The sequence below is a fragment of the Protomyctophum parallelum genome (assembly GCF_964188405.1).
Source record: "Protomyctophum parallelum genome assembly, chromosome: 7".
Lineage (NCBI taxonomy): Eukaryota > Metazoa > Chordata > Actinopteri > Myctophiformes > Myctophidae > Protomyctophum > Protomyctophum parallelum.
The window spans coordinates 55,237,023-55,248,240 of record NC_139705.1 but is presented as its reverse complement, the minus strand read 5'-3'; the positions used below and the strand labels follow the sequence as shown (position 1 = coordinate 55,248,240).

The 11,218-nt window shown below is 42.7% G+C and overlaps 1 protein-coding gene across 1 annotated transcript in view; it reads left to right on the top strand.

Annotated features, from left to right (window-relative positions):
- Nucleotides 1–462: 462 nt before the first annotated feature.
- LOC310862178 (sodium- and chloride-dependent taurine transporter-like) overlaps nt 463–11,218 on the top strand; it is a gene marked incomplete at both ends in the record, with an annotated part of 45,482 nt that continues 34,726 nt past the window's right edge. The window contains 2 exons of the mRNA XM_083769913.1: nt 463–694; nt 3,371–3,505. Of these exons, the coding sequence (XP_083626039.1) occupies nt 463–694; nt 3,371–3,505 (367 nt within the window). The remainder of the gene's footprint in view (nt 695–3,370; nt 3,506–11,218) is intronic.

Below are 11,218 nucleotides of genomic sequence, written 5' to 3'. Positions count from 1 at the left end.
GTTACCCTGGGTAAACATGGTACCTTTCCTTTCCTTAGTCCAGTTTCCCTGGATAAACATAGTACCTTTCCTTTCCTTAGTCCAGTTACCCTGGGTAAACATAGTACCTTTCCTTTCCTTAGTCCAGTTACCCTGGGTAAACATAGTACCTTTCCTTTCCTTAGTCCAGTTACCCTGGGTAAACATAGTACCTTTCCTTTCCTTAGTCCAGTTACCCTGGGTAAACATAGTACCTTTCCTTTCCTTAGTCCAGTTACCCTGGGTAAACATAGTACCTTACCTTTCCTTAGTCCAGTTACCCTGGGTAAACATGGTACCTTTCCTTTCCTTAGTCCAGTTACCCTGGGTAAACATAGTACCTTTCCTTTCCTTAGTCCAGTTACCCTGGGTAAACATAGTACCTTTCCTTTCCTTAGTCCAGTTACCCTGGGTAAACACCTTTCCTTTCCTTTCCCCCCCAGCATGGCCCAGAAAGAGAAGCTCCAGTGTCTGAAGGACTTCCACAAAGACACCCTGAAGCCGTCTCCGGGGAAGAGTCCCGGGACGCGTCCCGAGGACGAGGCGGAGGGCAAGGGTCCGCAGGAGAGGGAGAAGTGGAGCAGCAAACTGGACTTTGTTCTGTCGGTGGCCGGAGGCTTCGTGGGGTTAGGGAACGTCTGGAGATTCCCCTACCTCTGCTACAAGAACGGTGGAGGTGAGGTCCCTACACACTACACACTACAACCTATACACTACAACCTATACACTACAACCTATACACTACAACCTATACACTACAACCTATACACTACAACCTATACACTACACACTACACACTACACACTACACACTAACAATTAAATGAACCAATTATAGCAAAAATGAGGGAGGTGGTGGGTCAGTTCAGAAATCAGTAAATAAGCTTAACTGTGATTTATTAACTAAAACCAAAATAGTCACTTAATGAAATCAAAATAAAATAAACTGCCTCAAAAGGGATGTGAGGGTGTGAGGTTCACTGTCCAAAGCTAGACTTAAAGGTGTATTCAGTGATTTCACTTAATTCAAATATCACTTATTTTTTTGTTTTGTTGTGATAATCCTCTCTACTATAGAGTGTGCTGACCATATAAGGAGTTCCTCCCTGTCCCCAGTTAACCCCTGGGGGTCAAAAAACCTTAGGTTTTGTTTTTGACTCTCTATCCTGATTGGACGAAAGGCTGGGTCCCACAGCCAAAAACGAAACCTAAGGTTTTTTGAGTGAAATCACTGAATATACCTTTAAATGTCCACAAAATAAATTCAAAATGGAACCCGCTCAATGTTGTGTAGTGGTAACGCCAGGGCTCCACTGGGCGCGTTTGGGCGCGTTGCGTTACGCGTGTGTGCGTCAAAAAACTAACCGGTTCATTTTTAATGGTGATGGAGACGCGACGCGACGCAGGGCAGTGGAGCCACCCTCCATTGATTAAAAGGGGCACATTCCCGACGCAGACGCGCCCAGTGGAGCCCTGGCGTATAAGTCTCCTCTTACCAGTCTTTACACGGTTACGCAAAGTCCATCCTCGATCGAAATCCAGACTCCAGGAAGGGAAAGAAGGTCTTTAAATCCAAAGGTAGAATCCGATTTCAGGGAAATAATCCAAATGGCTGTAAGGCAAGACTTGGGAAAATCCTCCTCTTGCTTCCTCAGTAGACTGTCTGTCTCCCTGCACCTCCACTCTGGACTGCTAGAGTCAATCTCTCCAGGTGGCTCAAACAATGTGACTGCCCCTCACCCCATCAGCCAGGTGAGCTACAGGTGGCTCAAACAATGTGACTGCCCCTCACCCCATCAGCCAGGTGAGCTGTGGGCGGGGATCACCCCATCAGCCAGGTGAGCTGTGGGCGGGGATTCCCAATTGTCATGAATGGACTTAACCATGACAAATATGGGAGACAACACACAGGAGTAAATGCCAAAAACAAGTATTTGTTTTAACTTAGTCAACCAAATCATGCTTAACAGGTGAAGTGGGGTGTGAGTCATCAGTTGGATCAGTAGTGTATTTGTATTGCATGTGTGGATGTGTGAAAGTGTAGTCAAGTGTATGTGCAAGTGCAGCAACTCAGGTCAAAACTAACTAAAAGGAGCCACAGAACAAACATTGTTCCCTAGGCAGGAGAGAGATAGCCTGGTTAATAAACCAGACCGAATCAGCCGTTGGCAAAAAAAAATGCCTACCGGCGGATTTCGGTCTGGAGAGGCTCAATTTTACGCCCATTTCCTACACACGAGAATGTGTGCGCCCAATAGGGACACGGTATGCAATATGGGCGGGCTTTGGTACAGTGACGTTCAATGCTTGAGACCTTTGACTGACAGTAGCTCTGACCAATTGCGTCAAAGAGAAAATGTTTCCCTGGAAATGAAATCCAAGCTGAGCCTCCCCAGACTAATATCCCGCGGATCCGTGCGATATTAGTCTGGTTTATTAACCAGGCTAGGAGAGAGAGGGAAATGGCCTTGACCAGCCTGCTTAAATAGGCTGAGCCCAATTGGAGTCAGGTGTGCCTCCTCATCTAGGCACACCCCCGCAGGCTGGTCCCCTCCTCCTGCACATGAACAGAGAACAGCATTAAACAGGATGGCTCATCACACCAATCACTGCCTGTTGCCATAGCAACACATGTATCTAACTGGTTTCTCATTGCATATAGTCCAGCAGAAGACTAGAAAAACTCATAGCGTGGCAGATTGGTGGAAAATAATAACATAAATGAAGAATGGAGCATATATAGCAAACAAAAGCTCCCAGCCTGTGGAGCGACGACGCTCCCAGCCTGTGGAGCGATGACGCTCCCAGCCTGTGGAGCGATGACGCTCCCAGCCTGTGGCGCGATGCTCCCAGCTTGTGGAGTGACGCTCCCAGCCTGTGGAGTGACGCTCCCAGCCTGTGGAGTGACGCTCCCAGCCTGTGGAGTGACGCTCCCAGCCTGTGGAGCGATGCTCCCAGCTTGTGGGTTTGACGACGCTCCCAGCCTGTGGAGTGACGTGATCGGTTATGATATCAATAAAGTTGTGCTGGGCGTTATTAATTGATAGGACGGAGAACTCCATTTATGCCACTCAGGGTGTTAATTAATTATGCAATATTACCCTTAAAACTAAGAGAATCGCTGAAATAACATATTGTTTTGAATGACAGATGTAGTCACTACAACCACAAATGTCCCGAGAAACTAGCTAGCCTAGCCACCGAGTTTGCTAGCGTTCTGGGAGAACAGAGCAGCTGAATTATTTGTTTTGATTATAGGTGTGGAGCGGTGCTGGTTTGAACCACGGCTAGAAGGCTGTTTCATCAACCAATCAGATTGCTTCCTCTAAAACGTTTGTTATTTAACCCTTCAGGTGCGTTCCTCATCCCCTACACCATCTTCCTGTTCGGAGGAGGACTTCCTGTGTTCTTCTTGGAGGTCGCTCTGGGTCAGTTCACCTCCGAGGGAGGAATCACCTGCTGGGCCAAGCTGTGTCCCATCTTTACAGGTAACTACACTACACTGCCCAGAATGCACTACTACACTACACTACCCAGAATGCACCTCTACACTACACTACACTACACACACTGTCCCCCTTTTTGAAACTAGCTCCTTGCCACTCACCCTACACACTTCCACTTGGTTTGAGCATAGATATACACTGTATAAATAATATTATTTATATATCTAGACCACGACACGACGCTACGCTACGCTACGCTACGCTACACTACACAACAACACACTGAGGTCCGGGGCTAGGCCAGGCTAAACTTCCGACAGAGATGCATTACTATTCCTTGATTCCTTTCCTTTATGCAGAGAGAGTTGTAGATCAGCTATTTTCGGGGCACGACCTAGGACATTTAGGGAAGAAAAGCAATTCTCCTGAATGCTTCCTTCCAGCATGGCATGGAAAGGAAAGGAGTGGCATTTTGCATTTCTTTAACCGCATGTATAAAAGCTACGTTTGTGGTCTGGAGAGGGCAGTTGTTTTACAGACGGGTAAAAGGACAGTTGTTTTACAGACGGGTAAAAGGGCAGTTGTTTTACAGACGGGTAAAAGGACAGTTGTTTTACAGACGGGTAAAAGGGCAGTTGTTTTACAGACGGGTAAAAGGGCAGTTGTTTTACAGACGGGTAAAAGGGCAGTTGTTTTACAGACGGGTAAAAGGGCAGTTGTTTTACAGACGGGTAAAAGGACAGTTGTTTTACAGACGGGTAAAAGGGCAGTTGTTTTACAGACGGGTAAAAGGGCAGTTGTTTTACAGACGGGTAAAAGGGCAGTTGTTTTACAGACGGGTAAAAGGGCAGTTGTTTTACAGACGGGTAAAAGGACAGTTGTTTTACAGACGGGTAAAAGGGCAGTTGTTTTACAGACGGGTAAAAGGGCAGTTGTTTTACAGACGGGTAAAAGGGCAGTTGTTTTACAGACGGGTAAAAGGGCAGTTGTTTTACAGACGGGTAAAAGGGCAGTTGTTTTATAGACGGGTAAAAGGGCAGTTGTTTTACAGACGGGTAAAAGGGCAGTTGTTTTACAGACGGTTAAAAGGCCAATTGTTTTACAGACGGGTAAAAGGGCAGTTGTTTTACAGACGGATATCCAGTGAACTCTAGTCAACAACACAAAACAACTACACTTATATATGTATATACAGTATATGTATATACTGTATATGTATGTATATATATATATATATATATATATATATATATATATATATATATATATATAACGCTACACTACATTGCAGGGGGAGAATAATGCAGCGCCTCAAAGAAACAGAGGATAATATAATTACACCAAAGATCAGAGTAGATTTAGAAACATTAGACAGAGTCATCTGAGGAATGTTCGGTTTGAACTACAGTACAAGACATGCTGTGTGTGTGTGTGTGTGTGTGTGTGTGTGTGTGTGTGTGTGTGTGTGTGTGTGTGTGTGTGTGTGTGTGTGTGTGTGTGTGTGTGTCTCCCTCCCCCACTTGGCTGGCTAATTGGACAGCACTCTCTCTTCATTAGTTTGTTTGCGTGCGTGCGTGCGTGCGTGCGTGCGTGCGTGCGTGCGTGCGGTGTAACAACAACAACACATTACTCAGCACTAGCTGGTATTATAATATGGGGGAAGACCAGCATGGGAACTGACCAGACGATCCATTCCCTGTGTGTGTGTGTGTGTGTGTGTGTGTGTGTGTGTGTGTGTGTGTGTGTGTGTGTGTGTGTGTGTGTGTGTGTGTGTGTGTGTGTGTGTGTGTGTGTGTGTGTGTGTGTGTGTGTGTGTGTGTGTGTGAAAGCACATGCATGGAAAAACCCTGCGGTGGAAACAACATGTTGTGCATATCTTTACGGTTACATGAAGTCGTAACCCAATTTTCTTTTCCAACCCAGTGTCAATTATCTATAATGTAATCCTGGGCTCTAGTCTACACTCCCTCTGCCAGCCTGGGGAGGGCAGCGGACTGACCTCATGCTTCCTTATATGCATGAGGAGTCTTTCAACCTGGCTTTCATTTAGCGTCCCATAGCCTGGGATTACTCACTGCATGCCTCGCCTCCATACCCAGGCTATCATTTAGCGTCCCATAGCCTGGGTAACCAGGCTGCTTTAGTGCTCAGCATCAAGTATATAACTTACAGTAAGTTAACTTGCCATTATGCTTAAAGGACCACTTCACCGCGTTTCAACCTATCTTCATATAATAGGTCCTCACTAATAATCATGAAAAAATGGCACGATTCTTTTCTACTCGGTCTGTGTCTCATAGTCATAGGGGGGGTGTGGGCAGTTCAGAAACCCTCTTCCAGTGACATCATCATTAGGCAGATCTTTTTTAAAACAACATTTTTTTTACAAAAATGTTTAGATTTTCATTATCGTGAGAACGATGGCTTCCATGTTCGCATTGCAACTTTTCAGGACTAGAAAGCCTGCAGTTTCTATTAGCTTGTATTCCCCATCGATGATGTCACTGGAAGACGGTTTCTGAACTGCCCCCAGCCCTCCTATGAGACACAGACCGAGTAGGAAAAAAAATGCGTCATTCTTTCATGATTATTAGCGAAGACCTATTATATGAAGATATGTTGAAAAGTGGTGAAGTGGTCCTTTAAAACAACATTTTTTTTACAAAAATGTTTAGATTTTCATTATCGTGAGAACGATGGCTTCCATTTTCACATTGCAACTTTTCAGGACTAGAAAGCCTGCAGTTTCTATTAGCTTGTATTCCCCATCGATGATGTCACTGGAAGACGGTTTCTGAACTGCCCACAGCCCTCCTATGAGACACAGACCGAGTAGAAAAAAAATGCGCCATTCTTTCATGATTATTAGCGAAGACCTATTATATGAAGATATGTTGAAAAGTGGTGAAGTGGTCCTTTAAATGTTTTATAAGACCATCGGTTCATCCGCAATAGCTCGTCTTAGAAACGTCTGTGGGCTTAACCCATTCTGACCTGAGATCAGATTCATACGAGGTTTCCACTGGACACACACTGGTCTGATTAACCCATTCTGACCTGAGATCAGATTCTAAAAATGTCAGTCGTTCTTCGATTTTTCAAAAAATAGCAGACCTACAAGCTCGTATCGCGCCACTCGGTGGCGCGATATGAGCTTGTAGGTCTGCTATTTTTCAATAGCTAAAGCATAACATGATGCCGACACCAAAATGGGTGCCCGGTCACCAGCTGGGTGAATAACCTAAATGACCTAATCAACGTCACCACGGTATATAAATGCTCCACATAAATATGTACAGTAAAGCGCCTAGATATTGTATCTCAAAGGGTATTCCAAATAAAGAATTTCAATCAATCAAGCTGTCGACATGCCACGGAGCGGCATGTTGATAGTTTGTATGTCTGTCGGTTAGGCGGCGTTCACATTACTCGTGGTATGTGGGTTTGAGAGGCAGTGATTCATGTGAACTATACAGTAACCTATAGTAGATTATAGCCAAGTTGACAGTTTGACAACCTGTCATAATATTGTATAGCTCTGTTCGGGGACTGTGAAAAAGTTGCCTTTTGTTAACAGGACAGTATTGGACATATTAACTTCATATACACTTCAGAGAATCGCTGCTACTTTGATTCAGAAGATGCATGTTTGGTTTACTCACCCCTGGAAACCATTAGAATGTTTGGAACATTATCAGCCAATTAATCAGACCAGTGTGTGTGTCCAGTGGAAACCTCGTATGAATCTGATCTCAGGTCAGAATGGGTTAACGTGAGTTGCATAAATCCTTTATTTCAGCGACTATCAGTCCGTTCTTCTCAATAACAATAACCACGACGCCCGGCGTCGCCATACAGTGTGGCATTTTTCTTTTTCCTTTTTTCCCCCCATTCAGGCCTTTTCTGTTTTTTGGGGCTCAACATTATGGTAATTGTTCGTTACGGTAGGGTAGGGCCGGGCCGACCCAGTTAGGGTAGGGCCGGGCCGACCCAGTTAGGGTAGGGTCGGGCCGACCCAGTTAGGGTAGGGCCGGGCCGACCCAGTTAGGGTAGGGTCGGGCCGACCCAGTTAGGGTAGGGCCGGGCCGACCCAGGGTAGGGTAGGGCCGGGCCGACCCAGGGTAGGGCCTGGCCGGGCCGACCCAGGGTAGGGCCTGGCCGACCCAGGGTAGGGCCGGGCCGACCCAGGGTAGGGCCGGGCCGACCCAGGGTAGGGTAGGGCATTGGTGGGCAACTTTGACGATGGAGAGGGGCCTCACTCCCTATAGGGCCATATATTACTGTCGTAGCACAAATAGCCGAGCGGCTATTTTTGCTATATTCGAATTGGAATCCTGAAAATTTACATTTTTATGTAATTTCAAATGCCTTTAATTATACGTGTGTTGAAGCATTGAGCTACTAATTTAGACTGAAGTAATTAAAGCAGGTCATGTTTGCATGTTGTGGAATTGTAAACAGCTAAAACCAACATTATATCAGTATTCTGACGTTAACCTGAGGGCCACATTAAGTGAAGGTGGGGGTCCGCATGTGGCCTCCGCGCCGCCAGTTGCCCCCCCCCCCCCCCCCCTGGGGTAGGGCATTAGTTTTCAGGCCCGATGAGAACTCTACTCCCTCTATCAGTGACCTTGACTCACTGGACCCTCCCCATACCAGCACCATATTATTTTCACTCATTGTGGTGGTGTGTGTGTGTGTGTGTGTGTGTGTGTGTGTGTGTGTGTGTGTGTGTGTGTGTGTGTGTGGGGGGGGGGGGGGGGGGGGGGTCAGAGCCAGAGATTCCTGATAGCGATGAGACATCGCTTACTGTCGTCTGATGCCAATTTTATTTTTATTTTAAACACAGCACCACCTCATTGTGTGTGTGTGTGTGTGTGTGTGTGTGTGTGTGTGTGTGTGTGTGTGTGTGTGTGTGTGTGTGTGTGTGTGTGTGTGTGTGTGTGTGTGTGTGTGTGTGTGTGTGGGTGTGGTGGGTGCTCTGGTTGGCACAACTTCAAGGGGGCGAACAGCTGACCATGTTCTCTGTGAACATGGTCACAGAGAACATGTCTCTGTGATCCAGAGATCCAGATCCTTGACTTAACAAATGTCTTTAATTGAGGGTCTTTGACTTAACAAATGTCTTTAATTGAGGGTCTTTGACTTAACAAATGTCTTTAATTGAGGGTCCTTGACTTAACAAATGTCTTTAATTGAGGGTCTTTGACTTAACAAATGTCTTTAATTGAGGGTCTTTGACTTAACAAATGTCTTTAATTGAGGGTCTTTGACTTAACAAATGTCTTTAATTGAGGGTCCTTGACTTAACAAATGTCTTTAATTGAGGGTATTTGACTTAACAAATGTCTTTAATTGAGGGTCCTTGACTTAACAAATGTCTTTAATTGAGGGTCCTTGTCTTAACAAATGTCTTTAATTGAGGGTCCTTGACTTAACAAATGTCTTTAATTGAGGGTCCTTGACTTAACAAATGTCTTTAATTGAGGGTCCTTGACTTAACAAATGTCTTTAATTGAGGGTCTTTGACTTAACAAATGTCTTTAATTGAGGGTCTTTGACTTAACAAATGTCTTTAATTGAGGGTCTTTGACTTAACAAATGTCTTTAATTGAGGGTCCTTGACTTAACAAATGTCTTTAATTGAGGGTCCTTGACTTAACAAATGTCTTTAATTGAGGGTCCTTGACTTAACAAATGTCTTTAATTGAGGGTCCTTGACTTAACAAATGTCTTTAATTGAGGGTCCTTGACTTAACAAATGTCTTTAATTGAGGGTCCTTGACTTAACAAATGTCTTTAATTGAGGGTCTTTGACTTAACAAATGTCTTTAATTGAGGGTCTTTGACTTAACAAATGTCTTTAATTGAGGGTCTTTGACTTAACAAATGTCTTTAATTGAGGGTCTTTGACTTAACAAATGTCTTTAATTGAGGGTCTTTGACTTAACAAATGTCTTTAATTGAGGGTCTTTGACTTAACAAATGTCTTTAATTGAGGGTCCTTGACTTAACAAATGTCTTTAATTGAGGGTCCTTGACTTAACAAATGTCTTTAATTGAGGGTCTTTGACTTAACAAATGTCTTTAATTGAGGGTCTTTGACTTAACAAATGTCTTTAATTGAGGGTCTTTGACTTAACAAATTTCTTTAATTGAGGGTCTTTGACTTAACAAATGTCTTTAATTGAGGGTCTTTGACTTAACAAATGTCTTTAATTGAGGGTCCTTGACTTAACAAATGTCTTTAATTGAGGGTCTTTGACTTAACAAATGTCTTTAATTGAGGGTCCTTGACTTAACAAATGTCTTTAATTGAGTGTCTTTGACTTAACAAATGTCTTTAATTGATGGTCTTTGACTTAACAAATGTCTTTAATTGAGGGTCTTTGACTTAACAAATGTCTTTAATTGAGGGTCCTTGACTTAACAAATGTCTTTAATTGAGGGTATTTGACTTAACAAATGTCTTTAATTGAGGGTCCTTGACTTAACAAATGTCTTTAATTGAGGGTCCTTGTCTTAACAAATGTCTTTAATTGAGGGTCTTTGACTTAACAAATGTCTTTAATTGAGGGTCTTTGACTTAACAAATGTCTTTAATTGAGTGTCTTTGACTTAACAAATGTCTTTAATTGAGGGTCCTTGACTTAACAAATGTCTTTAATTGAGGGTCTTTGACTTAACAAATGTCTTTAATTGAGGGTCTTTGACTTAACAAATGTCTTTAATTGAGGGTCTTTGACTTAACAAATGTCTTTAATTGAGGGTCTTTGACTTAACAAATGTCTTTAATTGAGGGTCTTTGACTTAACAAATGTCTTTAATTGAGGGTCTTTGACTTAACAAATTTCTTTAATTGAGGGTCTTTGACTTAACAAATGTCTTTAATTGAGGGTCTTTGACTTAACAAATGTCTTTAATTGAGGGTCCTTGACTTAACAAATGTCTTTAATTGAGGGTCTTTGACTTAACAAATGTCTTTAATTGAGGGTCCTTGACTTAACAAATGTCTTTAATTGAGTGTCTTTGACTTAACAAATGTCTTTAATTGATGGTCTTTGACTTAACAAATGTCTTTAATTGAGGGTCTTTGACTTAACAAATGTCTTTAATTGAGGGTCCTTGACTTAACAAATGTCTTTAATTGAGGGTATTTGACTTAACAAATGTCTTTAATTGAGGGTCCTTGACTTAACAAATGTCTTTAATTGAGGGTCCTTGTCTTAACAAATGTCTTTAATTGAGGGTCTTTGACTTAACAAATGTCTTTAATTGAGGGTCTTTGACTTAACAAATGTCTTTAATTGAGTGTCTTTGACTTAACAAATGTCTTTAATTGATGGTCTTTGACTTAACAAATGTCTTTAATTGAGAGTCTTTGACTTAACAAATGTCTTTAATTGATGGTCTTTGACTTAACAAATGTCTTTAATTGAGGGTCCTTGACTTAACAAATGTCTTTAATTGAGGGTCCTTGACTTAACAAATGTCTTTAATTGAGGGTCTTTGACTTAACAAATGTCTTTAATTGATGGTCCTTGACTTAACAAATGTCTTTAATTGAGGGTCTTTGACTTAACAAATGTCTTTAATTGAGGGTCCTTGACTTAACAAATGTCTTTAATTGAGGGTCCTTGACTTAACAAATATAGTATTATAGTATATATATATATATATATATATAGTATATATATATAGTATTATAGGTCACTTTTACTCACCAACATGCTCACGTGCAGCTGAGCAGCACGC